Genomic DNA, 27679 nt, shown 5'->3' with positions numbered 1-27679 from the left:
TAGGCTCAGATCCTAGAGATGATGGTTTAATGCTCAGGGGACCATGCCTTGATTTTGCTTTTTCTCTCTCCTCCCCTTCATCCCTCTGATGTCTCTGGACATGTTAGCAGACCTGTGAGTGAGAGAGCCAAACCTGCTGCCCTCCTCGCTGCTGTCAACCCAGAGGAGCCCGGTGCTGTTATTTCAGTTCTGAGCCATAGGAAAATACGGATCAATAACCCAGCTCTTAGCCCTGGATCCAGGCACATGGTAGGAAACAGTGCCCATGATTTTAAGCTCTCTCCAAAGGCTGGATTTTCACAGCCTGTGATGCAGAGAAGAGATGCCCAGCAGAGCTGTGTCCCTGCCTCAGCTCCCATCTGTGCTTGCTGCAGAGCCTCTGCTGTGAAGACACGCTCTCTCAGTCCAACACCTAGCGGGGATGGGCTGATTTTTCACCCCTTTTAAAGCAAAAGTCACATACCTGTTATTTTTTCTGCATGTCAGTTGAACCCAGATTTAATTGCTATTCTCAGCATACAGGTTGCTGCACTCTCCTCCTGCCACCACCCCCGTCTTCAGTGATGTGCTAAGGCTATAAATAATTGAAGGACAGGATCTCACCTGTTGCCATTTTTTGCAATTTGTATTCATGGCTGGTTAGGGTCTGTCTCAGCCCATCAAGCTGCACGGGCCATGGCTGAGCAGCCATTGGGGTGAGGGACAGTGTGAGAATCCCCCTGGGAGCGCAGGCCTGCGTGGCAGAGAATAGCAACCAGCCTTGACCATGTTCCTCTTAGAACAAAAGCCTCGGGGCACAAACTCACTATATATCAAAGTTTTATTTTGTTCTCAGGAGGAAGATTACACAGAACCATCCTTACATGACATTGGATATTTTACAGAATGTAGTATCAAAAAAGAAATATATATATATATATATATATAAAAATACCTTGCAGTTACAGGACATAACTAAGAGTACAGTTCTTAGCGTGTCTGCAAATTTGAACTTCCTTAGGCCTTCTGCTCCTCTACGTGCTCTACAAATGGCTTTTTGGACGATAGCAAAATGGCAGAGTAGTTCATTCACTGTTGACTCTTTCCTTGCATGGCAAAACCAAAGGAGGAGGCGGAGGACAGGCCCAAAGGAGGCTACAGGCATGCAGAGACGACAGCAGGCAGTTTTTGCATGTTGCTTACAGCTATAGGAGGGCTTTGCTGGCAAGTGAAGGAGATGATGTCCCTGCTGAAGGAAGACAAGCTCACCTGACCTTGTTCCTTGGTGGGGCTTACTTGTCTGCATGGGCCATGGAGGGAGGCTGGGGAGACATGAATACTTCTGGTGTGTTAGGTGAGTTGGGGTCAGTCTAGAATGACTTGGACACCTGCAATAGGCCAGGGGAGCCATGAACACCATCAGTAACCTGTCAATCAGCCAAATCAATGGCCTTAAAGGCAGTTAAAAGGGACTAAGTTCATGCAAGAATAAATACACTGCCATGCAGGACTACCCAGGCCCCTAAAGAAGAGGTGAAACCCCAAGGAAGGGCATTTTATCTGGAATTATTCTGCTGAAAATAAGTATTGCTTAGGTACAGCAGATGTGATGCTGTCTTGTGTGTCGGAAAACTTTCCTTGGGAGGTCCACTGTGGCTGGAAACCATTCCAGGAGCTAGTCTGGGCAGAGGACTGGAAAGGGCTTGAGGTGATGGAGGGTCAGAGAAGTTTTGGTGGCTGGAGGTGATGGTGACACTCAGTCCAAACCCTGCTCCCTGTCCTTGTGTCATCTGTGGGGCACCCATCCCACACGGTGGGGTAAGGGTAGCCCATTTGGATTGGTGCCGTCTTGGCAGCCATTAGCTTTCCAGCCATAGCTGAAGTTTAGGGCCAATGTGGATGCATCCTCACATCCCCAGGGCCAGGTGGACATCACCTGAGATGCCATCAGGCAGGGATGTTTGTTTGCAAATAAAAATAATAGTAAACCCTCAGGGGTCTCTCACTACTCCTCGCACAGAAAAGGTGTTCCACAGCGTGGGGGACCTGTGAGGTCCAGGCCTGCCCAGCTGGGTTACCTGCCCTCTCCGTAGCCTCTGTAGCTCCTGCAGTTGCATCCTCTGATGGGAAGATCTGGCTGGAGAGCCCCGGGGGTGAGGGCAATTCTCTGTGCACGGCCCAAATCTTTGGTGACAGGGAAATGCTGCCTCCATCGCTGTGCCTTTGTCCTGGCTTGGAGGGAGGCTCCCGGGAGTGTGGAGGCTTGGAGATGGGCAGCACAAGCTGAGGATGCCAGCTGAGCTCTTGCCCTTCGCTCCCTTCCCCCAGGTCCCTAGCAAGCATTTCCTAAGAGCGCAAGAGAAGGGATGCGGGACCAAGCGAAACAAATGACGTGGAGGGCTGGCAAAGGCCTGGCGTGTGCTGAGCATCGTGGCTACGGCTTGCGAAAGAACAGAGTCTGGAGTACATTAACAACAACAACAACAAGAAAGGGAGCTGCGGCAGCAGGCTGATTAGTCACTCAACTCTCCAGCTCTGGGTCCAGAAATGTCCACCTCTCTGAGGAGCCTGTTTTCTTCTCCACCCAGTCCACATAGTTAGAGACTTTGGTGTACACACCGTACACCTGCTTGCTGCCGCACTCCTCTGGGCCACCCCATGAGACCAGCCCTTGGGCCACCCACCTCCGGGTTCCCGGGTCCTGGATGACAAAGGCTCCCCCGCTGTCTCCCAAGCAAGTGTCCTTCCCACCTTCGTAGTAGCCAGCGCAGAACATGTTCTCGGTCACGCTGTAGTTCCCTGACCGTGACTCGTAGCTGGTCTTGCACTCCGCATGCAGCACCACCGGCAGTTTCACGTACTGCAGGATGTCGGACAGTGTCCTCATGCCCGAGCTGATGATCTCGTCCACCGTGATGTTGGGATTGGAGATACCCCAGCCAGCCACCAGCCCCAGCGTGTTGGGGTGAGGCCCCTCCAGCTCGTGCTCAAACTGGGGCAGGCAGACAGGCATGACATAATTCCCCATGGTCACCTTCTCCTTCAGCTTGACCAGAGCGATGTCATGGTTGTAGTTCTGGATGTCAAACTCCTCATGGAGGATGATCTTCTCCACTGTCCGGTTGACGGCCTCCATCTTGTTCCTCACATCGTGAAGGGCCAGGTAGACAGTGACGTGCTCCTTGGAGACAGGGATGACGGTCTTGTCTCGCCGCTGGGAGCGGAGCACGTGGGCGGCTGTCAGCACCCAGGAGTCTGAGAGCAGGGCCCCACTGCCAAACCATTTGTCATTGGGTACCCGGGACATGTCCTCCACCACAATCAGGGCCTGCCAGGGGAAGAAGCCGGGCTCTGCGTTTCGCCCACCAATGATGCGCTTGATGATCCCAGGTAGAGGACGAGCTGGCCGGCCGCACACTGGGGACAAAAAGGACAGGACAGTTACTCCCAGCACTTATCTAGGGAACAAATGAAAAGGGACATTCCTGTAGCTTATGCCACATGGCTGGTTATCTTCAAACCAAACACTCACTTGTGTCTTTTTTTTCTATAGAGGGCAACTCTTTTCCTTTTCTCAGTGGATAAAGCCCATCCTCCCTGCCATGTTTACCTTCTTCTGGCAGAGTGTGCTTCAGAGCTTGGAGTAGGCTGGGCATTACACCCCATCCCCTATGCTAACAGGTCTTTGGAGGTATGTCTGGGAAAGGAACACATTTGTCCTGAAGGGTTTTGCTCACTAAAGACAGCCCCAGCTCCTTTTGTGTCTTACTAGCCTGATGGAACCATTTCCGGTGGCAGCGGTTTGCCCTCCTGGAAAAGGGGCAATCTATTGCTCTTCTGTGAGGATGCTGGGGTGACCTTGTTCAGCTCTTGTGAAGCTAGTCATGGACAAAGAGGCCAGTCTGAAGCCTGCAGGGGTTGTCCAGTTTCTTCTGTGAAGTGGGAGCCACCCTATGTTTCTCTACGCCTGAGGGTTAAACATGAAACCAGGAGACCTCAGTGCTATCTCTGCTGTACGAGCAATACTTTTGGAGCACAGAGCATGTTTCTTTGCTCACAGCGCCAGGACAATTGGGTCCAGCTCTCCAAGAGTTAAAAAAAGCCCTCTGGATGTCCCATGCTTTCTGTGGATGTGGACAATGAGGCACAGATTAGAGAAGTGTCTTGTCTATGGGTCGGGAGAACCTGTTGGTTTCCAGGATTTGGGCCCCCTTTCCCCAGGTGCCCATGGAAACCTCAGTCCTGACATCTGCTTCTACATGGCACCGTGGGGGACCCAAGGGAGGATCTCAGGCAGCTGTCCGAGGAGGTATCGCTAGGCTTTTGGCATAGTCTACCTGCAATGATGAATGCACGTTGCTCAGTACCATCCATCATTGCACGTTTGTGGCCTGCAATACCTTCATGGTGGGGCAGAGAATCTGAATTCCCCTTGCATCTCCCCAGCACTCATGCACCCTGGAGTGTGGCTCCCACAGTTATGGCAGCTTGCCCAGAACAGGCCATTCTTCCGCTGGCAATGAGACAGGACTGAAACCAAGTTGAGGCACTAGACCCCATGCTGGACCAGGGAAGGAGGGATCTTCAGACCTGGGAACTCCCTGCTCCTGCTGTCCTGGCTCTGCAGGAGTTCATTCTGGGTTTGGTCACAGGCAGTCAAGGCCCAGTTAGTCCCAAAAATTTGCTCCAAAAATGTAGCCTCCCAGCTGCCTTCTCCTTCCTCACCTTTGCTATAGGCTGTGAAAGGACAATGTGAATGCTTTTGGCCATGAGACCATGGACTTTCTAGGGACACTTCTGGTTACCAGCCCAGGTGTGTCTCAGGCCCAAAGAGTCTCCACTGAGCTTGGGAAGGGTCAACCTTTTGGTACTTGTCAGGGCAGGGCTGTAGCACACATGGCCCTGTCATGAAGGGAGGTGGAGAGCCCTTGATGAAAAGGGTGAGCTTGTGCCAAGGTCCCATGTGCTGGACCTCTACTCCAGAGAGGCTGAAGGATTTACCCTGCAAATAACAGGCTCATCTGATGTAAAGAGTGAGCTGTTGCCCACTGCGCATGAATATGGACAGTCAGAATTGTGTATAGCACACTGTGGTGCCTAGGAGGCTTTCATCCAGGGTTAGCTACCCCAAAGCTGTACCACATCTCCTGACACTGAAGTCAGGCATGGATTCAGCAAAACACCTGAGCCAGGGTGGGACTTCAAGGACTGTAAGTAGTATCAGACCTTAGTCTTGGTTTCCATTTATGTGATCTGTGCTCCAGATGGGGACCATGGTGCTACCGGATTCCTTAGGGAAGGGCAAGTAGAGGGATCCTTCTGCTGTCTTGAAGACCTGACAGGTGCTATGATTTCTGCCAAGCCTGGATTGCAGTAAAACAGGGCTGTGACTTAAAGGGTTGTTGTACAGTTGAGCTGGTAGGTGGGACAAGGAGATGGCTTGAGGGCCAGCCTGCACTTTGCAATTCCTCTCCTTGCAGTTCAGTTTCAGGAGTGATTTGGCTGGGTCCACACCACTTCAGAAGCAGAAAGGCCAGATGAATAATTCTGCAGCCTCACTGTGGCTTGTGAGCTTGCTCAGCCCTTCCCAGACCATCCAGCCACTTGTCCAGCTCCTGCTCAGTGTGCCAAGAAACCCAAGGGAACACCAGTGGGAGGACTGGAGCCTGACATCAGCCCAGCCTCACCCTTCGCTCTGAGACCCGTCACGAGGTCTGTGGTCTCATGGCCATGGCATTTGCCCTCCCAGAGGAGCTGTGGTTGGAGAAGGCTCAGCCGTGGGATGTTGCCTAGCACCATGGGCTTTACTCCTGCATCTCAAGTCCTCACCACAATTCTGGCGGTCAAAGCAGCATCCTCCTGCTCAGCTCCTCAACAGACCCAGAATTAATGTCTGAAGAGCCCTGACGTGCTGCCTGGTTTGCCTCCAGGAGCTTTATACAGATGTTGTGACATGGCATGAGGAAGAGGAGGGACACAGCATGCTGAAGGTGGCTCTGAGAGGGTTAGACAAGGTGGGCAGGGACAATCCTGCCCCTGGGGAACTTAAGCCTTGGGACATAGTTGGTGATGGTGGGGCTGGTTCATGCCTGTGGTAGTACTGTGGAGGGGGACTCCCAGGTTGCTTGGGGGTGCTGATATCGCTGGGAGGTTGTGGGAGCCGATTTGGGCTTGCCCTTCTACAGCTGGAAGAGTCCCGAATCACAGCAGCTCTGGTGCTGCTCTCATCCCTCCGAGTCTGCAAAGAGAACCCACATCCTCCATGGAAAGTGCCAGGACTCTGCCCTGATGCCCCCTGTGCTGCAAGGGGAGGATGCAAAGCCTCGCAGAAAGAGAGTCTGACCCCCCAGGGTGATGGGATCAGGGCTGAGAGTCAGCCTTGGAACCAGGGCAGGAGCGCCAGGAGATGCTAATGTGGATTTGTTGTGGCTGGGGTCTGCCACTAGGAAAACTGCGACTCCGGCAGGGAGGGAGCATGGTGAGTGTCTCTGCGTGTGCTCCGCTGGGCTCCCCTGCCTTTCCCAGTGCTGCAAGGAATAGAAAACATGCTCGGGCAAATAATTCCTGCATCCCAGCCCAGCCCAGCTGGTCTGCTGCGACGAAGCTGACGGCTGTCCCAGGGAGATGGTTTTAGAGGAAGCGCATCCAGCCAAATATTTATTCTATTAAATTACATATCAAAAATGCTGACCAGGCTGCAAATGCTCCCACTAATGGCAGAGGCAGGCGCGGAGTGGCCTGGAAGAGGAGTTTCTATTGATGGGGAGGTGGCGTGAGACATGGGGAAAGATCTGAAGAACAGCTGGCCAGCTGCTGCCTGCAGATCCCGATCTCAGGAGAGCGTCACCCTCTCTCTGGGATTTTCCATTTTCCTGAAGTCTCTCTGACTTCTGTCACTAATCAGGAGGCCTGGAAATGGCCCATGAAAGCAGCTATGGCCCCAAAAGATGTCCCTGTGTGCTCCCGCCTCAAATTAGTTCAGGCTGAAACATCAAGGAGAGATGCAGGGAGCAGCCGCCGCATCAAGAGCAGCCACAGCCCTGGTCTTGAAGCTCCGTGGGATGCCGGGAATCTCGGGGGGTCCCTCCTCTGGCCTTGTAGTCCCTCAGCATGGCCGGAGAGCAGATACCCTCCATGGGGCTGAGCCAGCTCCCGAACCCCAGTGTGGTTGCAGCTGCAGCTGCTGCATGGCAGCCAGATCCCTGCACCTTTCCAGAGAGCTGTCCCTGCACATCTGACCACAACCTGCACCCGGAGCTGCCTCCAGCTGCCCTGGCTGGCAGCCAGACCTGGCCCCACACTTGACTATGGCCAGCCAACGTCTCAGGGACTTTTGTTTAATCCCGAGTGGGTGCCTGGCCTGGAAACTTGCTGGCTGCAAACATTTCTGCCACTGCTCAAAGGCTTGGGACTTTTCCTTCCCTGCAAAGTGGCTGGGTTTTTCTGCAAGGCTTAGAGAGGTGCTAATTGCTTCTGCATGTGGACACACTGCTAATGGGAGCTGACAGCCAGTGGTGCTGGGCAGGTAATGCTCTGCCCTTGGCTGGAACCATCTCTGGTGATGCTGGGGGCTGAACATGGCCGGTGGGGTCTGCCCTGGGGCTGCTGGTTTCCTTGTCTGCTGGAACAGGGAGCTTGGTGAGCCCTGACAGCCAAGATGGCTGTGACCCCACTGCTGCTCTATACTGCCAGGGAGACATGCCCTCATCACTGCTGCCCAGTGCCACCACTGCACCCTGACTGTCTGGGCTAGCTGGGATAGCAGGAAGCCTCTGTCCTCATCACCCTCCTGGCCATACACTGAAGCAGTTGGATACACATAGCCTAGGCATATGGCATTGCCACCAGGGAACAGGGTCCCTGCCTAGGGAAGCAGCAGTTCAGGTCAGGCATGGAGGCATCCTCCCCCTGCATGTCCCTGCTCCGCACCCTTTGCCATGGGAACCGGCCACCCCAGCAGTAGTACCTGGTCGGCAGGATGGCAGCTTGGTCCCCAGCTCCTCACTCCTCCATACCCCTGATGCATCGCACGTGTAGGTGGCTAGAAGAGAACAAAGCATTAGCTGGGCTGTGGCCCTGGCATGATGGGGCGTCTTTTGCAGTGAGGAGATGTTGCCCAGCTGTCAGGACCTTTTGAACCCTTTTCTAGAGCAGGAGGTGATCTCCCTTTTACGCTCGCTGTACTCCATTCCTTGCGGGGGGCCTGGCAGCCCTGCCCCCATGCAGGGGACGTGCCGCCATCCTCGGTTGATTTGTCTGGAGGGCTGTACTGCGCCCTCAGCCTCGGCTGGCAGCTGCTGCCCCATTAACGCTGCCAGCGCCTGTTCCGCTAATGCATGAGGGATGCTGGGACCAGATGCGCGGGGCCAGTGGGTGTGCAAGGGAATATGAGCAGGGAGACAGGAATGTGAGGAAATCCTTTGGCTGTGCTTGCTGAGGGAGGAGGAGGAAGAAGGGCTGGGGTGTGTGCACACCCTTGCTGCTGCCCAGAGCTGGGTCTGAAGGGTGCAGAGACATGTGGTGCCTGGCAAAGCACCTTGTGATGTCTTTGTGATCGTGGACCAGGGGGATAAAGGGGAAACTCAGTCTGCCATGATCCCACTGCTATCTGTTCAGCTTTGGCTATGCTTGACATTTGGGTACTGGGATGGGTAGCCTTGTGGAGCCCTTTCTGAGGCTGCTGGATGTGGTCCTCTCTCCAGCAGCAGCTCCTTTCACAGAGATACAGAAAATTTCATATGCTGTAGAGAGCAGATGGCAGGGTGAGAAGGCAGAGTGCAGAACAACAACCACACTGCTCTGCCAAGGCTGTGAAACACACCCGCAAAGTACCAGACAGTGCTAACTCCATCCTACCTCATTGCAGAGCAGGATGCAGCCAGTCTGACAATCCAGGCGGTGTAGACGCAGGGTATGATGTGTGTAGGCTACATCCACAGCCTGCTGCTTGCAGAGCATCCCAGAGCAGCCATCCCAAGCTCCCCCCGTTTGCAAACGCACGCACGCATGGCCACGCGCCCACCCGCACCGTGCCGTGGGTATGCGGCCCGGCCCCACTGCTCACCGGTGCTGTTGGGGGCCATGTGGTAGTAGGGGTGCTGGCAGTGGTACTGGATGGCTGCTCGATAGGTGGTCAGGTTGTTCCTGGAGGAGAAGGTGACAAAGCCATGCTCCAGATCCAGCGGCGCTTTGCAGTCAGCAACTGAAAGCCAACACAGAAGGGGGGTTGAGCCCTGTGCTGTTTTCTTGGGGTGTCCAGCCAGCCAGTGGGCAGGCACGTGATGGTGGTCCTATGGGGCAGAGTGAGGGCCCATATAGTCCTGTATCCCCTTTCTCTGGGGCACTGCAGGGGGCACAGCCTGACATGGCCTGAGATGGCAGCAGGAGGCTGTCCCCAGCCAGGGCAGCCTGGCCCTGTGAAACCCCACCACGGCCACCCTGCAAAGACAGGGCATGCAGGCAGCACCGCTGAACACCAGCAGCACAGCTCACCCGCAGGCCATATGGCCAACACCACTCATGCTGGTGGAGACCCCAGTCCTGGGAGCCCCTTCTGTGCACTTCATTTAGTGTGAGATCTCTCTGCTATACCTTTGAGAGGGCAAGAAACCTGCTCCGGCAGGTGAGATCCGTTGAGAGATGGTCCAAGAGTATGTCTTTGCATCCCTTCAGAGTGGGCAGGGAAAAGCAGGCAGTGATTCACTAACCTATGCCATGCATCAGGAGTGCTCCTCTATGCACTGGGCTTTGCTGAGAGCATGGCCCCATCCCTCCTGCTTTGGGTCTTGCTCTCCAAACAGTGCTGATAAACATTTACAGATCAGGCTGAGCAACCCTAGGTCCCAGCTGTCCTGTGATGGCAGGAGGTAAGGGACACTGAGAGCATGGCTTGGCTGGTCTGCAGGCAGGGGGAAGGCCAGCAGATGTGGGTGAGATCCCACCTGCTCCATCCTCCAGCACATGGGCAGTTTTGGCTCTGGTTCACCCATCTCTGTTGTGGGCTCAGGGTCTGGTGGAGGAAGAAGGATTTCTAGGGTGCCATTGCCCTTTCCCATGGCCTGTCCATGGTCCCCTTTCTCACCCACATCCCTCACAGTGCCCTGCCCAGCCTCTCCTCCCCAGCTTGTCCCCTGGATTGGGCTTGTGCCACCCACCCCAGGAAGGACCCCAGGCTGCAAGGTAGTTCATCCAACAAAACCAGGAGACACCCCGTGGGAGCTGCGGCTCCCTGCCATGTGGGCAGTTCACAGCACACTTGGACAATGCTGTACAGCTCCCCTCTGCCCTGTCCTGGGGCACCTGCCCCAGGGGAGGGCAGGAACCGGGGTCTGATCCTGCCGGGAAATGCAGTGCTGTGGAGCTGGAATCTGCCACATTTAAGATGAGGGACTGAGTAGGGGACGGGTGACTTTTTGCAGAAAGCAAGTCCTGTGGATCAGGGATGGCATGAGCTCTGTGAGTCTTCGTGTGCTCCAGGATGGGAAGGGGGCAAAGATGGGAGCCCTAAATCCTCATGCAGTGATCCAGACTAACTAAGAGAGAATTCACTAGAAGCAGTAGCTGGCACCAGGGACATGTACTGATGCTCAGGGTTAACCACGTGCTTCGGTGAAAAAAGCCTGGTTTATGGCAAAACGCTGCAGCTCACTGTTCACCAGGGTCCTCTCCACCCCCCCTGTAGGGATAGCAGGTGATGGGATGGGTGTGTGGATGCAGTCACGCTGGGTGGTGGCTCTGGGTACCTGTGCCTTGCAGAGGGGCAGAGGAGGGGACACAGACCCCTTTCACCAGCCCTGGGGGTCCCCAGCTGGCCTGAGCTTTCCTGCTGTCTTCCCGTGGTGCTTGGGTGCACAGTGCTCCTGTGCCATGGTGCCAGCAACTGTGGGACCTTTCTAAGGTGCTGGGGGATGCTGGGGCTTGCAGGAAGGAGGGAATGGATGTTGAGGGACCAGCCTGGCTCACACATCTGCTCTGGGGTTGGTTATGGCTGCAGGGCAGCATCCACTGGCCTGCACAGCCCATCCCCTCCCTGTGTGTACCCCAGGCCTGGGGCAAGCCTGATGCCTGGAGAATGGGCTCTTGCACAGAGATGTTGCACCACCAGCGTCCCGGGTTCTGCTGAAAGGGTGAGGGGAGGGAGTTTGTGCCGTGAGGCTTTCCAGACTTTTGCCTTGGGAAAGGGGCCATTTAGCATCTCCGTCTTTGTAGGACCAGAGGTGGACCGAGCTCCCCAACACGCACCTTCTCCTCCTCTCCCAGCCTCTGGTCCACATCTCAGCATCCTCCCAGTGAAGCCTCTGATGCCTTGGGAAGTCCAGGCTGCATGCCCTGGGCTTTTGAGGACATGAATGGGGCCAGACACCAGGCTCTGACCTCCTTCAGCTGCAGTCAGCCTGAGGCCAGCCCATCCTCACCTCCGCCAGGCCAGCAGTGGGGAGGAAAGGGGAGGCGAAGGAGCATCCATCCCCCTGTGCTGGTGCCAGGGCTCAGTGCCTGCAGGAAAGGGCTGGTGATGCCAACCCATCCTCCAGGCCTCCTTGCCCGGAGGGTCTGAAAGGCACCAGGACTCTCAGAGAGAGGAGAGGAAGGAGTGTTTCTTATTTGCGACGTTGGGCCGGGGAAGAAGGGCAGAAGAAGGCTGAATCCAAACAAACAAACAAACAGCCAGGCGGCCATGCCGCGCTCCTTGCGCAACCGCCGCCTTGGAGGGGGAGCCGAGCCAGGCCGAGGCATCCGAGTGGAGAGGGAGGGATGCGGAGGATGTGCCGGGAGCTGGCGGCAGCGCGCAGTCCCCGGGCAGCAGTGCCAGGGCCCGGCAGGCACCCTTCCCGTGGGGCTGCGTGGCAGTGGGAAAGAGGGGCTCGACTCCGAATTTCCTTCCCCCTTCTCGAGACGGAGTTAAGAAAGCACCAGGCGCGGGGGGGTTAAGAGTGCCATGCCGGTTAGACAAGCCATGGAGATGGATTTGGCAGCTGGGCCAGGGGCAAAGGGGACCTGCCCTGGGTACCGGACAGATCAGAGAGGGCATCGAGACAGGCTGCCCGTCGGGGCGGCGCGGCCGGTGCCAGCCTCACGCGGCCACTTGCTCCGAGCCGGCTCTTCCCTCTGTCTGGTTGTCGGCTCTATCTGCAGCTGCACCGAAAGCAGAGGGGAAGGAGGAAAGCAGAGAGAGAAAGCCCAATTAGTAGATGAGCAGAGAGAGGCATGCAGGAAACCCAGCCCCCAAATCACCAGAAATCGTTAATGAGTGCCCGGCGAGCCCTGCCGCCATGGATGATGGCAGAGCCATGGCCGTGCCCTGGACCCGCTCGCTCTGCTTGGCTGGGGCGACCTGGGGACAGTGGCTGGGAGAAGCTGTCACAGGTTTGTGTTTAGCCTCGCCAGGCCACGGAGCTGGATTTTATCCACCTTGGCTGGGAAGTTTTCTATTTTCTGCATTGCTTTCTAAAACCATTTTTGCTTGTGCCCTGGCTCTCTCAGACATCCTGGGGAGGTGGGAGGCATTGCAGTTTGGAGGCCTGAATTGCCCATTTAGGGGCTTCTTGGCTTTCCAAAATAAGTATTAGAAATTTAGCGTAGTGAGTCATATCATACAAGAAGGGATCAGTTCCAGCCCAGCTGGAATAATGCAGGTAATAATTCCAATTTTCTCCAAAAAATAATACTTTTTGAGGTTAAAAATATTTACCTCGATTTTTGTTTCTTTTTTCTAGACAATGCCAATTTTTATGTGATCACTGTTCAAGCTGGATAAAATCAATGGGACACTGTGACAGTCAGAGTTATAGGAGTGGGGAGTTCTTTGGTAGTGCAGAGGCATCACTGACCCCACACTTTCTAAGGAGCCCTTTCAGATATGAATCTATTTAGCAGGTCTGAGAGCCTCCCCGTTTCCATTTTGAGTGAGAAAACATGAATTAAAACTCCAGAAATACTCTTCTAAGGTAATATCCACAATATCATGAAAAGAAATGGATCTGCCTGGATGAGGAGAGTCTGGATCCCAACATCCCTTGAGACCATCTCGTCCTGCCTCTCCTGGAAGGTCTTGGGACCTTCTCTGAGTGTGTTTGCTGCTTTTCTCCTCTCTGGGCCAGCCTTACAGCAGACTGAGCAGCAGTGAGAGCCTCCCTGAGGGCTGAGGGTGTTTGGGGGAAAGGGAAAAGGTGTTACCAGGTACATCTCCCAAGCCTGAGCTGAGAGAGGAGCTGGGTTAGATGAAAGGAGAGATGATCCAAATTGTCACCCATCCTTTCAAATGGCATCTCCTTTCTCCTCGCTTTTCTTCCATTTTAAGGTTTGTAAATATTTGGGCAAGTTTTCTCTCCCCTTTCACTTAGCTGAGCAGCGCCCAATTTAGGCTAGTACCTGGGACATCTCTAATGCCCTAGGTCTTAGTAGTCTCCATTGGGAAGGAAATTTGGACCAGGAATTAGATTATCCCAAATTGTCCCAGATTTAGCCAACAGAGCCAGCTCTCAAGAGCCTGGCTTGCTCTTTGACAGGGAGACAGCAAAGCGGCTCGCAAATCAAGTTATATGAGTAATCTAAATAAAAGCACCAACCTCCTGCTTGCGGCATTTGGAGCGAGCCCCGTTATGTTATCCAAGAATGAGCCAAAAGAGCTTTGCAGAGTTACGTAGCCTCTCTGGCTGGATTTGTGTCTCTGAGCAAGGAACTCCGCTCTGGCAGGGCAGCTGCCTTTAGCATGAAATGATTTCAGCAGGAAAAGGACATTGGCAGGGTGGGGAAGGGTGTCCTTACTTTTGCAGATGGGGATCTTGTTACTCCATGTCCCGTCCTTTAGACACTCGATCTGGAAGGAGTCGCTTTCCAGGTTATCCTGTGCAGAAGATGCCAGCAAAAAACCCAACATCAATGTACAAGACAAGGACATTAATCTCTCCACAAAAAGGCAATTTCTTGGTGATTTAATCAAGATATATCCAGACCCCCCTGGAAGAGGACTTTTCTAGCTAAAAATTGCAATAAAATCATAATGAAAAACTTGTTGCCAGCAACTTAGTGGCATGCTGAATGCAAAAGAGCCGGAGTCATTTATTCCTGTTCTAGGTGCTGGGATGGGTAAGGAGGCAGCTCTGCATGAAGGATGAGGCTGGGAGGAGATCAGAGAAATACCCAGATCCATGTCGGAAGTCAAAGCGGGCTACTGGTTTGGAGGGAAGACAGCCACCCTGTGAGTCACCCGCGCTCCCCATGGTTCTCAGCTGTTTTCCGGAGATGGCCTGCCAAAATCCCGGCCCCCTTGACTTGCCGAAGCTGTCCCAAAGTCCTGCAGGACCTTCCTGTCTGTGGAGGCTGGTCTTTGCAGGGCTGCCTGGGCAGCCGAACCAGCACCCTCTGAGGTGGGGAGCAGGCAGAGCCCCGGCAGCTCCCTCGGGGCTTTTGCTGGCTTTTTCTCTGGCAGAGGTGCCAAGCCTCTGAGCTGTGAGCTGGCCAGCTCCGGAGGGATGCTGAGAGGGTGGCTCTTCCTCTGTGTCTTTGGAAAGGAAAGTTGGTGGCTTTCAGAGGAGGCTTTTTCCTTGCCCCTGGGAAAGAGGTAAGGATGGTGTGTGGGTTGTGTTCACTCTCCCAGAGATGCAATGGATTTGGGAGGAAGGATCCTCCCCTTCTTATCTAGGTGCCCAGCTCCACACTGTCACCCCATACCTTCAGTACTTTATATCCAGTGTTGCAGCTGATGACAACCTGGTCTTTGAAGGTGTACTTGGCTTGGGAAGGCTCAATTTTCCCATTGATCGGTGGTTGCACAAGTGGGCATGGGTTTCCTTTGAATAAAAAGCAAACGAAGCAAAACAAAACTCAGCTGAGTAAATGGAGGAAATATAGAGTCCCAGCTCTGCCACTCAGTCCATATAGCAGAGTGTGAGCAGCCCTGCCCTGCTCTTGCTATCAGCCTACATTGGCATGGCTCAGGCAAGCTCTTCTCCTAGAAGGAGTGGAGGCTCCAGGTCTCTCCTCTCATCTGTAATACCCTGCCTTTGGGCATTACAAAGCTGGGAGCTAATAACAGTAACTTGTGCAATTACCCTGCCCAAAACTGCTCTGCTTTGCAATGTGGTCTTGTTTCAGGGCCCATCTCATGTAGGGAAAAAAGCACCCTTTGAAGGGAGGGCTCCATGTTATTTTATTCCTGTCTCCCTGTGATTCCTGGAACAGACCACCAAACTCATGGTCTCCACCTGCAGGGTTTATAAAGCCCTTCTCACTGCCCAAGCCCAGCCAATGGAAAAAAGCAGCAGGAGTTACCAATTGCTGTGTACGCCAGCTTCCAGCCCCTGTTCTCTCCCGAGTTGTCACTGTGGAAGAGGATCTGCACACTGTTGGTTTGGGTTTCAATGCGTCCTGGGGACTTCTCTCCACAGAAAGGGCCAAACTCCCTATGTCCAGCTTTGATCTGCCAAGGCAAAGAGGAGTGGGTGGTTTGAGGGGGATCTTTGATCCCTGATGATCGCTTCACCCTGAGGCTAATGGATGGGGCTGCAGTGGGTTCAGTGGGGCTTAAGCACCACGTGTTGGGGGGGGACGTGAACTGAAAGAGGGTCACTATTGGCTGAGAGGGTCAAAATCAGACGTGGTAAGAGACATGGGGTCAGTTAAGCACAGGGTTCCTGCTGGCTTCATCACCCCTGTTTAGATCAGGGCAATTTTGGTCCCATCACCAGAGAAACAACAGGAGAGTGGGACAGGAGGAGTGTGCAGAGCCCAGCTCACCTTGATGTAGTCATAAGGACAGGTCACCTCCGGGTGGTCTTCCACGTCGAAGCTGTCCTCGAAGCTCAGGGTGATGAAGAAACCCTCCTCCAGCTCGATGCGGTACAGGCAGTCCGAGCTTTTGGGGTAGGGGCTGGGGAAGTCGGCACTGGTGACCACCCCGCTCCTCTGGGTGTAGAGATTGTCGCTGCACTCCACTGAAACACAGCCATGGCTCGCTCAGGGCCCTGCCAGCCACATCCCAGCCTGATCATACTCAGGAGCCCTCCCAGTGGAGTGGGGTCTGCTGGGTGGGTCCATGGACACCAAATATGGGTCCCTGCAAGAAGAACCTCACACAGCCAACCTCCAAATACGCCTGTGGTATAGAGGTCCTGGGTTGAGCGCTAATCCCAGCTAATCTACATGATGCAGATTCAGAGCAGAGACCAAACCTTTTAATTTCTCTGACTTGAGAAGGTTTATAGCGCTTAGCTGAGGAGCGCAGCCCATGGGAGAAACCACATCTCCTTCCTATGTAAAAAGAGTGCAGGCCTTGGGCGCTCTCCAGTCTCAGGCTACTGGTTTGTAGGGGAAGAGGCACCTCGTCCCTCCTGGCAGCAAAAGAGGGCAGTTTTGCCTGCGTTTGGTAAGTCTGTTGCCTGCTCAGGGACCCCTCTGTGTGACCGTCCCCATGTCCAAGCTGTGCCTGGGTGGTACCTTTGCAGGTCCTGTTGTCAGAGTGGAGGATGTAGCCGAACCTGCAGGAGCAGTAGTACCCGCCGATGTAGTTGTGGCAGTAGTGGTCACATGCCAGCTCCTCGTCACTTTTCTCCAGGCACTCATCCACATCTAGAATGGAGATAACAAGGAAGGGAGGTCACCCTGCAGCCCCCCACGCATCACTCCTCATGGGGACATTTGCTACAGCACTGAGAAATTAGTTGTCCCACATGGTGGGTCACACGAGCACCCAGCAAGTCCCATATGGCCCAAGGGCTGCACACAAGGACTTCTCTTGCTAGCGTCCCCAAGGCTGCCCTGGGATGTGATCCTAGGAAATTTATTGTGCTACCCTAGCAAGCCAGTCCTGCAGGCTTAACTGCTGCTTACCCACGGCAGTGTAATGGGCATCGAAGCCAGTGAAGCGTTCCTCGTTGGAGAAGTCAGACCTGAATGTGAGCCCCATGTAGGGCCCTGGGGACAGGATCACTTGCTGGCCAGGAGCCTGCTCTGTGTCTGTCGTCTCCCTGCCGCAGAAGGTTGCCAGCTCCTGGTCCTCAGCTTGAATCTGTTAGCAGAAAGAACGGGTGAGCGCTCAGCAGGGCTTGGGTGTCTGCAAGCCCAGAGAGCCCACGGTGCTTTCCTGGGGGGGGTCAGGCTGGGCTTGGAGTCATGCTCTGCATCTGAGAGCTCAGGTCTCTGCCTGCGCTTGCCCAGCCTGTCCCCTGCCAGGACTCAGCAGTGTCTCCATGGGGCAGGCTGCCCGTCTGGCAGCCTTTGATGGCCACAGCCTAAGGATGCAGCTCTGCACCCCTGGCTGCCCCATCCTGCTGGAGCTGCCTTGGCCCTAAAAATCAATTTCCAGTCATTTCTGCTGCATTCACCTCACCTTCTGCAGCCAAGCTTGAAGGAGCCTGCGGATGCTCAGAGCAGGGCAGGTCTGACTCCCACTGCTCCGGCTCTCTGAGATGCCGTTAACTGCAGTAAAGCAATTAAATGGTTTCTGCAAAATGAACACAGGGACTCAGGTGAGCCCACTCCTGCCTGTGGTTTCCCTCTGAAGCAGATGCTGAGAAAGCAGGTAGCATCCAGGACGTAGGGAGGAGCTGGGGGGTGTAAGGGGAGGATGCACGGAAGGAGCCTGCTTGGGAGGTGGGAGGACGTGGGCAGGAGGTGCAAAAGAAGGAGTGTGAAAATCAGCCCCGGGCCGTGCGGTTCCCACTCAGAGCTGTCGGTACCCGAGATGCTCCCCCTTGCCTCCTCCCTCAGCCCAAATGCTGATCCAGGCGGCAGCATCTGTGTGAGGGCTGTGCTGCTGGGAAGGTGCCGGGACACCAGAGGAGCCCCTGCCCATTGGTCTTGCATCAGCTCAAAGCAGCAGCTGTAATTTGGATGGCATTTCTGTCCCCTGGGCTGGCTTGGACAAGCGCAGTCCCATCCCTGCCACCTAGGGTCCCTGTCTGGCTCCAGACCTGCAGTGCCAGGCACTGTTTGGACTCGGAGCCATGCGCCCAGAGGGTTACAGGAGTGGACAAATGAGCCAGTGTGCCCTGTTGTCATGCCAGCTGACTAGTCTCTATGTGCATCCCTTTAAAGCAGAGCCTTGCCTGTGCCTTAAAGCACAGTAATACCTGTGGAAAACTCTCCAGTTTTCCCTGGAAACCCCCTCCCTTCCTTTTTCTTTGCATTTGCCCCAGGACCATTTCAGCATTGACCCCATCTCCTTCTCCTGCAAATCCCACCCCCAGCCCCTCTCCCAACCACAACCTCTCCCAGCTAGTTCCCAGCACCCTGCCTGCCTTCCCCCAGGAGATTTGAATATGAATAACCCCTCGGCTGAGGAATGCGATGAACACCACAACACCAGTTCCCGCAGCTCATGCCAAGCCAATGCTATTGAGGCTGTGATGAAGCATGCAGCCCCCCAGCCTATGCCCAGGAAAACAGTTGCCTGCTCAGGGACCCACGGGGTCCTGGAGGTGTTGCAATGCCATCCCTGGCTTGCGTGGCCTTGGCGAGGCCAGACCATCCTCCAGCTGCATCCCTGTCTCCTGGAGACCCTCGGGATGCGCTGGCTGGGGAGGGTCTGGGGCTAAAAAGGGAAATTTCCCAGGGCTGAACAAGCAGGCGGAAACTCGCTCACACCAGGGAAAGCCAATGTGGAAATGGTAACTCAGCATGCCTTGACATTGCCTCCAGATATTTTCCATCCTCTCATACAAGCTGGAGCTGGCCAGAAAAGAGAGAGACTTTCCGATGATAAATTTTGAGAATTTGGAGAAAAACACGCGCCCTGCATTGGGACAAAAACCCAATTGAATTTTTTTTTTTTTGTGAAATAGCATTCTGAAAAAAAAAAAAGGAAAACAAGTAATTTGGGATCCATCTGGTTTCAATCCCTTTGAAATATACTGTGGTGCTTCAGAATCTCTTTTAAATCCATGAAATGAAATAGCGTTTCAGACTGAAAAACGGGAGCACCATCACCAAGAGCAAATGAAAATGGCATTTTGGCCCCGACACGATGTCTCAGCTGTGGCAGCGTGAGCGTGTGGCACACAACCTTTTCTGCGGAAAATGCTTTTTTTTAAGGGAAGCTGTGGGAAGGAGCGGTTTCCAGCCAGTTCCTCTATGCGGGACCGGCGGCTGTCACCTCTCCAGGGACACACAAGTCACCATGTGAGCTCCCATCCCTCTCCTCCAGCCTCAGCTGGTGCAGGACCCACGACACAGCATCACCAAAGCGCGGGAAAACCTCCCTGGGGCCCCGTGTCTTGGCCCAAGGATGCTCCTGCCATGGGCCCAGTCCCAACACTGCCCCCAGCATCCCTGGATACAGCCCTGGAGTGGCAGGATGAGGCCCGGGAGAGCTGTGCTCTCCTCGCCGAAGGTATCCACGGTCCCTTATCTGTGACGGGTCCCATGCCCCGAGCCACAGGGAGCAGAGACAGCCCTCCAGCAGTAAACTAAACAGAGAGGTCATCATCCCTGGTTAATATTTGCTGCTTCTGCTGAGGACTGTATACTTTTTCGTAGATCATTTACATCCAGTGAGCAGGCTGGTAATTAAATCCTGGTTGTTTGTTTGGAGTTTCTCCCTCTCGGGTCATGATGTCGACATTTTCACTAGAGAAGATGTGTCCCTGAGGGAAATATCAATTGCTGCAGAGAAATTCCCTGTAAAAATACGCTGAAAGAATCCTCCTTTGAAAAATACAATATAACGACACTCTCGTGCCTTAAATTTACCCTTGCCACTGCCTCCTGCCGTCTTCCCTGTTTCCGCTTGCCGCTTCATTCCCTCGTTAAGATTTCTGCCCCTCTGGATGGAGGCAGAAGGGGATCCCTCCCCAGCTGTGGCTCTGTCCCCTTGCATTTTGGCTTGGGCTGTGGCTAAGAGAAGTGGTGACCCAAGCTGTGTGGCCCCCCTCTGTCCCATATTGATTTCCCCCTTTGGGGCAGAAGGCAGGAGCTGGGGTGCCCCAGCTCGGCAGGAAAGAAACGCTGCCCCAGGATGACCTGGGGGCTGCTGGGGGTGCCTGAGCAGCGATGCTCCAGAGATACCTTCTGCAGCGGGTTAATGGAACGCCACGAACACCAAGGGGAATTTGGCCCGGCAGTTCAGTGTCTGCTGCCGGAGAGGAGCAGGCAGCCGGCAATACGGAAATGCAGCCGCCACCCCCCTGCCTCCAGCCCTCCAGGAATGCACTAATTGGACTGATGAAGGCCAAACATACCACTTGTAATATATATAAATGGCTCATTAGGCAGAGAAATCGCAGTGCTGGGTTGAAGACACTGGGAACATGACACAGGGAGGAGACGCTCAGAAACAGGGAAGGGCGTGAAACAGCCCCTGCCGAGCCGCCTTGCAGTTAGAGTACACGCAAGGAGGCAACACCCAGATGAACGGGGTTTTTTTTGCAAAATGACTGCTGCTGCTGACTGTTGGAAATGAGGCAGGGATGGGGCAGCCCCAGCAGGAGCCTCCATCTAGGTCTCCTGGAGATCCTCTCCCGAACATGCATGCGTCCTCTCCCTGATACACATTAAGGGTCCTTTCGTTTGCAAACATGCACCTGAATTTCCACAGGAACATACATGGCAGCGGTGCTGTGGGGGAAAGGGGAGGATGGCTGGTTTCCCCTGCTGTGGACTTGGCTCAGCGTCTGGAGACCATCCTGTCCCACGGGTTGCTGAGCCCACATGCCCTATTTCTGGGCCAGGCCTGTTCCCTGAGTGGGGCTGGGGGTGCAAGGAGAGCCCAGGCGTGATGCTGGGGTGCTGACGGAGCTGCTGGCTCACTCCCATGCCTGATCTTCCTCTTTCCCCTGCACAGGGGGTGACTGTGGTCCCCAGCGGTGCAGGGGGTGGCCAGTGCCACCAGACTCCTCTGTGCAGAGCCGACAGGATGGGAAAGGTGAGCAGCAAAGCCTCCCAGGATTTGAAGTGCTCCTCTTGGGACCCCACAGCCCCGGGTCATGGATTAACCCCTGGCTGATGCCAGCTGACAGCACCAAAAGAGGATGCTCTTCTCCTGATCCCCTAGTTCATGCCAAGCCCTGATTTGTGCTTTTTCCCTCCCCTTTGAGCAGGGGAAGGTGTAAATGTGTCCCGTGCACCCTTCTCAAAGCCCTAGGTTGGGCATGCACTGCCCTGAATGCAGCATCGAGCTCATTCCCTGACCCTGCATGGCGCCTGCCATTGCCGTGTCAAGCACTGAGGGTGTCCCTGGGGACAGTGCTGCCGAGCGCTTGGCACAGCGCAGCACACAGCCCTGCCCCATGGGAATTGCCCGTGGCAGGGGATGGCACACTGCGAGCCCAGGATGCCGTGTGCAAAGCCAATCTGCTATGCACCCTAAACACCGTGCCAAACCCTGGGGGGACGCGGCTCCATCACATCACAAATCTTTCATAATACCCCTTCCCAAGTGCCGCTTCCTGGGGCGGTGGCACTAGCAGATGCTCTGCCTGCAGCCTTGCCTCCCCAACTTGGCCCATACCCCTGTTTTCCCCTCACCAGCCCCTCACCAGGGCTGGCAAAAACTGCCTCCTGCACTTGGTTGGGCCCCTGTCCACCCTCAAGCAAATTTATTTGCAGCCACTGGTTTTGCCTGAGCCAACTCCTGGGCACCCACACATGGGGTTAGTAGGAGTCCTGCCTGGGTGAGCACCCGAGGGCACAGATCCTCCCTGGGGACACGGGTGTGAATAGCAGCTGCAGAAAAGAAAGCATCCCAAGTGCCACTTGTGGGCAGAAGTCTGGACACAACATGGAGAGGTACATCCAGGGGAGACTTGGGTTGTGTCAGAGGAGATGGGACCCACCAGACCCACAAAGTGTAACGGACCCCTCTGCCCTCCTGCCCCCATGCACAGTTGGAGAGACCCATCACAGACAGCTCCTGGGCTTGAAGGAGTGAAGGGAAAGCCCTGTGGCATGTGCTGAAACCTGCCAGGTCTCAAGCATGTGCCATCCTGAATCAGGACTCAGTGGTAGGGATTGGGATGAAGACATGTAACGCCACGAGGACCGTGAGCCAGCAAGGGCTTGCTCCACTGGGATTTCATCTCCCATCTCCCCGCCTCTGCCACAGTGCTCCTCAGTGACTCCAGTCAAGTCACTTAACCTGATTACCTGGTCACGGCCATGGCTTTCAGGGTCCCCCACGCCAGTGCTGCAGACTTGTGTGCAAAAGTGCTCAGTGCTGGGTGACCCCAGAAAGGAGCTGGGCAAACCACGGTGAGATCCCCCGCAGATGAGGAACCCCCCAAATAAGCTCCTTGGGGACAGCCATGAGCCGGGCAGAGCCTGCAGAGGAGCACGGCAGAGGGCAGGAGCCAAAAGCCCAGCGTGGATGCCTGCTTCTTCCCCGTGCCCCTGGACCTGGCAGGCGGCTGAGGGCAGCCATCCAAAACCCGGGGAGAGGCTGTTTCTGACACGCCGGGGCCCGGAGCTCAGCTTCCCGAGGCAGTGTGCGGCTGGTGTTTCCTACCTGCATGGGGCTTCTTTGGGTGGGTATTTTGGGGGTGGCTGTTCCTCCTGGCTCACTTCTTTACTGAAGTACTACTCCCTCTCTCTGCTATCCTCGTTTGCACAAACAAGCCTTCTGGCCTGTGAACATTTCTTTAGGAGCCATGTTCTTTTTACATATATACACACACGCATGCATCTATGTGTGTATATATATAAATAAACAGCTATTGTTTTAATTAGCCATTGTTTCAGAGCTCTGGAAACTGTTCCCTTCTGAAGACCACCCCGGAGGCAGAGATCTGTGTGGGTTTACATCTTGGCTCACCCTGAGCTTGCCTCTAAGGATGACTCTACACGGCTGAAGAGCTCGGGCGCATGGGCAGCCAAGGAGATAAGGAAGGCAAAGGCCAGGGCACGGCGGCTTACTGCCTGTCCTGAGCTGGGTCCCTGCCTTGCATCAGGGCTGTTCAGCACCCATTTTTTCCTCCTTCTTATGGCAGTCAAGATGATGAAGACCCTGATGGACAGCCCGGTCAGACCCGTGGTCAGAACAAACAAGAGGGTGTTTCTTCACACACATGCTGAGGCTTATAATCATATATTTAGCCTGTGCAACTCTCTGCCACAGGATGCTTCAGGGATTAAAGTCGCCCATGAGTTCAGAAAGCACTGGTACAAATTCATGGAGGGGGAATCCATCAAGTGCCATCGAACGAAGAGATACCACCTGTGGCTTTCTGAGCATCTTCACTGGGACTGGCAGAGTATTACAGAGAAGCACCTATATGTATTGGGTCTATAATTATATTCTATAGCCATGCACTGTTGGCGTCTGTCAAAGGGTGGGCTGATGCTGTTTTTAAGTCTTGTGCTGATGCAGACAGAGGCTGGACATACAGACCCAAGGAGGAAAATAGCCATGGAGTCATTTGCTGCTCTCAATGTTTTCTAAGCTGGTGGTTTAGCGGCATCAAGATTGCACCCCTACCCAGCAGAGTAGCCTATGGATCTTCCGTAATCCATCCATTTTCAGCACTTTTCAAATGTAATTCTGTGGTGGAGGCTCCGCAAGCTGAGTTACAGCCCCAAGCAAATTTATACAGCTGAGATCTAAATCTCTGGGAAAAATACCGCCTTCTTATGGAAATCCAGCAGCAGGGAGAGCTATGGTGCCAAGTTGGCACTATGGCCAAATAACAGGGAGCCTTATGAAAAAGGAAAAATGAGCAGGGGGTGAAGGGCAGGAGGAGGGGTGAAGCCTGGAATGGGGAAAGTTTCCAACAAATCTGCTCCTTGAGCTTATTGGGTTTTTAAAGCAATATATCTCTATATATGTCCCTGGCCCTTGTGCTTGGAGAAGATCCAGGAGAAGCAGAAAGAACTAATCAAAGCTCAATGAGAGCTGTTAGTAGCAGAATGAGTGCCAGCACAAAGGGGAAATTAAAGCAGTGAACAACAGACCCTAGAGGAAAAAAAATCCAAGTGTTTGCTTTGTTTTCTTAGGGTAAGAACAAAATAATAATTTCAATTAGCTGGCAACTAGCACCAGGGCTGAGTTCTGCAGTTCCAGACCTGGGTGCAACCTCTACCTGCCTCTGTGAGGAGGGGCAGGGTGAGGCTTGTGCTGGGCGATGGGGTAAGGCATGTTCAGCCAGGCAAACCTAGAAAGCACCTGCTTGCTACTGCTGTCTGCTAGAAAGTACCAAACCTGACCAAGTTCAAAGATACGGAGAACCCAGCTTGTCCTGGATGCGAAGGAGAGCCCTGCTTGGACAGACCTGCGGTGCAAGAGGCAAGGATGCTCTGTGGCACTGCAGTGTGTGGTCCACCGCAGTTTCTGATGGGTTACTGCCCAGCAATGAAGCAGACTGAAATCTTTTGTGGTTTTGGCCATGACAGCTCCCTGGGAACCTCCACAGCTTGTTTGTGCTGCAGGTATTTGCCAGCAGTGGCCCCAAAATTTCTATATCTCAGCTGTGAAATGGGTTTGCATTGAACCCAAGGGAGCCTTTGGGTCTGTGCCCTGCGGCTTGTGGGAGGCTCTGCTTGCATACCCCAACTTGCAGCCTCAAGCTCAGGTCTAACCTTTCCCTTTTGCTTCCCTGGGGGCTGGACACGGTGTTCCAAGAGCCTGCAAGCCATGGCCAGGGATCCAGGCTGGCTGCAAGATGCACCCATGGCCATGGCCTGGCAAAGGGTGCCCAAATCAGGGGTCCTCCTTGCACCTGGCTGGCATCAGTGTGGCACAGGCTGGGGTTTAGCCACAGGGGTTTCATCAGCCCGTAGGTGTGTAAATCCCACTGGGTCCTATGAGAATTAGGTGTCCAAATACTTTCAAAAATCTGGTCCTCCGTGGGTGAGCTCTGAATCTGGTGTCCACTCACTGTTTGTCCAATGGATGCTGTCAGCTTACCTGTGCTCTCCCTGTTGTCCACTGGACTGACAACTCCTGTGCCCAATAAATGGGGAAAACCAGTTTGTTCCCAGCTTTTCCAGCAGTACCCTCTCTCAGCTGGCCAAACAGGTCTGCTGTCTACCCCACCATTTGCCCCGTGATATCACAGCTCACCTTCACATAGTCGTATTCACAGAGGTAGGATGACTCCAAGTCAAAATGCATGAAGTACAGCTTGATTTTAAATCCGTCGGGCACAGAGATGTTCCACGTCACTTCCGAGTCACTGGGATAGGAATCAGGGAAGTTGGGAGACTGGATCTCCCCAAACATGTCCGTCAGCTCGATGGCATCTGCCGCGGAGAGTAGCAAGGCACAAAAGGACCAGGTCAGGGGGTACCTGGAAAACACATGTGAGGAGATGAAATGAAACTCTGGCAATGCCAAAACCTGTTGAGGGCTCAGTCTCCTTTCCCAAGTGGGTCATGTAAGGTCACACACTCGAAATGCCTGGGAGAGGAGGTGCAGCACCGTGTCACCATGAGCAAAACCCCCGCCAAGCTGCAGGGAGGTGAGGGTGAGGGTGGGAGCCGCACGTGGCTCCCAGGAGCGGAAAGCCCCTTTGAAAGGTGAGTGACGCAGAGGCCACGTGCAATGCAAAGGCACCTCCACAGCTCCCAGTGAGCTCTGGGGTCCGTCAGGAGCTCGGTGTTTCTCACGCTTCTGGGAACAGCAGCCGCTGGCAACACATCCTTTAACTAATGGGGCTCTGATGGGCAAATCTTCATTTAATGGAAGAATAAGCATAAGGATACTTAATAAAATAATGACGCTTTCTAAATCGGTTTAATGAAAACATCATGGCAATAACTGCTAAGTATCATTATTATTGTTACTGCTTAGCCTCATCCTGCCAAATGGGGATTGTTGACTTTCAATAAACAGCACACATCTTTGCAGCTGGGCAAGGATGGACTGGGGCCCCAGCAGTGTAACCCAGCATGTTACTCTCCACTATTTTCTGGTCTTCTCTTCTCTTCTCTTCTCTTCTCTTCTCTTCTCTTCTCTTCTCTTCTCTTCTCATCCTTCATCCTGCTTCCCTCTTCCCTCCCCTTCCCTTCCCCCTTTCCTTTCCTTTCTTTTCCTTTCTTCTTTTTCTCTTCAATTCTTAGGGTACCACTCACCCCAGATGAAGAAGCACACAGAGGTTGAGATCCTTAGAGATCTTTTGTCACCAAACTCAGCTTTTAAAAAACCTCAGTCTGAAGAGTTTGTCCCAACTTGTTACCAACTTGTTTGTCCCAGAGGAGGGGAAAGATGACAGGTAAATCAGTGGCAGTTCAGCTGACCTCGCACCAGCCTCGAGCTCCATTTGAGCGTGAAAGTGAGCATAAACCGAGTATTTCTCTGTGCAAGGGGAGAACACCGCCTGTGCTGGAGATGTAAACACAAAAGCTTGTGCCATTGCATGGGACCCAGAAAGAGGAGCAGACCTCAGGCTTTTTACACCCAGTGGAGCGCACAAAGGAAAAGAAATGTGCAGGAAATTAGAGCCATTAGAGACAAAAATTTCCGCTTTCTAAAATAGGTACTAAGGCCTGGCAAAGGCTTGTAGGTGAGTACTGCAGACGCTGGAACTACGCACATGTACACGTACACCCGGTTTCAAAATCAGGGCTTGATTTAGGTATGCTCATGAGGAAATTGAAGCTATATAAGTGGATTATTTTTAACCCGTGTTCTTTCAAAACCAGGGCAGTAGATTCTGGGGGTCATTTGTGTAGTGCCATCACTTTTCCCAGCTCTTCATTACAAAGCAAAGTTAATGGGAGCTGAGAAATTTGGATCGATTTTTCTTTCAAGCAGAGTGAGGTTGAACATGCCTTTTTCTGACAGCTTGTCTGAAACCACAAAAATGTGCGAAGGGAAAATCTGTTTCTCTTCTGGTCAGAGTACATGCACGGGGCTGGATGCTCAGCTGGTGTAAATGGGCATCACCTCCTCGACTCGAACAGGCCATTTGCTGGTGCAACTCTCTGCTTTCCCTTTAAACAGGGGAGGCAAAACAACATCAAACTTCTTTCCCATGCCAGGAAAGTCTTAACCTCACGTAAAAGTGATAAATGACCGTGGCGTGCACAGAAACCTGAAGCCCGTGCAGCGCGTCCAGCCTCGCTCGCACCTTTCACCCATGGACCACGGCAGAGCGGTACGCCCGAGCTGCATGCCCGTCGCCCGAGGCTCCCTTCGGCTCTGCCGGGATGCCAGCACGCAAGCCGGGCTGCGGCACGAAGCCGAGGCATGAGCAATGCCTCGTTCGCTGGCGGATGGGGAATCCGAAGCCACGGTCATCAGAGGGAAACCTTCCTCGGCGGGATGGCCCCCCTGCCCCGAGACCACGGCGTGCGGGACCCCGGGGTCAGCCCGTCGCGGAGGTACTCACCTCATTTTGCTGCCGGGAGGGTTTGCCGGCGGGTTTGGCGCGGAGGATCGCTGGTTGGTTTGCGGGGGACGGCTTTGCCTCCTTCCAAACGCTCCGCTGTCCGCCTTATCTCTGTCCGGAGATTTGTGAGTGTGTGTGCGCCTATGTGTGTGTGCGTCTGGAGTTGTCTGGCATTTTCCATGCAGGTCACGCCTTCCCCTGCCTGCAACCGTTCCCCACATCCCCACAGGCACGCAGGCAGACCTGCCTGCATTGGAACCGTCCTCCCCGCCGCCGCCGCCCGCCGCTCCCTCCTCTCCCGCCGCGGGGCTGCCCGTGCGCTCCAGCAAAAGCCGCGGCATTCAGCGAAGTTTTTGTCTTCCCTAATCTCCAGAGTTTTGCGCGTATGTGTGTGTGTGTGTGTGTGCCCATGCACATTGTGTTTTCTCTCTCTCTCTTTTTTTTTT

General features: G+C 54.2%; 1 protein-coding gene across 2 annotated transcripts; it reads right to left on the bottom strand.

Annotated features, from left to right (window-relative positions):
• Positions 1-802: 802 nt before the first annotated feature.
• On the bottom strand, positions 803-27473 carry MASP1 (MBL associated serine protease 1). 2 transcript variants are annotated; one of them, XM_052804769.1, is made up of 11 exons: positions 27234-27473; positions 24965-25190; positions 16807-16984; positions 16414-16545; positions 15715-15911; positions 15250-15397; positions 14650-14768; positions 13744-13822; positions 9044-9181; positions 7946-8020; positions 803-3396 (listed from the first exon to the last, which is right to left on the bottom strand). In XM_052804769.1, the coding sequence occupies exons 1-11, from the start codon at positions 27452-27454 to the stop codon at positions 2501-2503; spliced, it is 2409 nt and encodes an 802-aa protein (XP_052660729.1). In that variant the 5' UTR covers positions 27455-27473; the 3' UTR covers positions 803-2500. The 2 variants fall into 2 exon arrangements, with proteins under 2 accessions (XP_052660729.1, XP_052660730.1); XM_052804770.1 differs by lacking the exons at positions 803-3396; positions 7946-8020; positions 9044-9181 and adding an exon at positions 11500-12111.
• Positions 27474-27679: the final 206 nt, after the last annotated feature.

The sequence above is a fragment of the Harpia harpyja genome, chromosome 12 (genome assembly GCF_026419915.1).
Source record: "Harpia harpyja isolate bHarHar1 chromosome 12, bHarHar1 primary haplotype, whole genome shotgun sequence".
In the NCBI taxonomy this organism is placed as follows: Eukaryota; Metazoa; Chordata; class Aves; order Accipitriformes; family Accipitridae; genus Harpia; species Harpia harpyja.
This window is presented reverse-complemented; position numbering and strand designations above follow the sequence as displayed.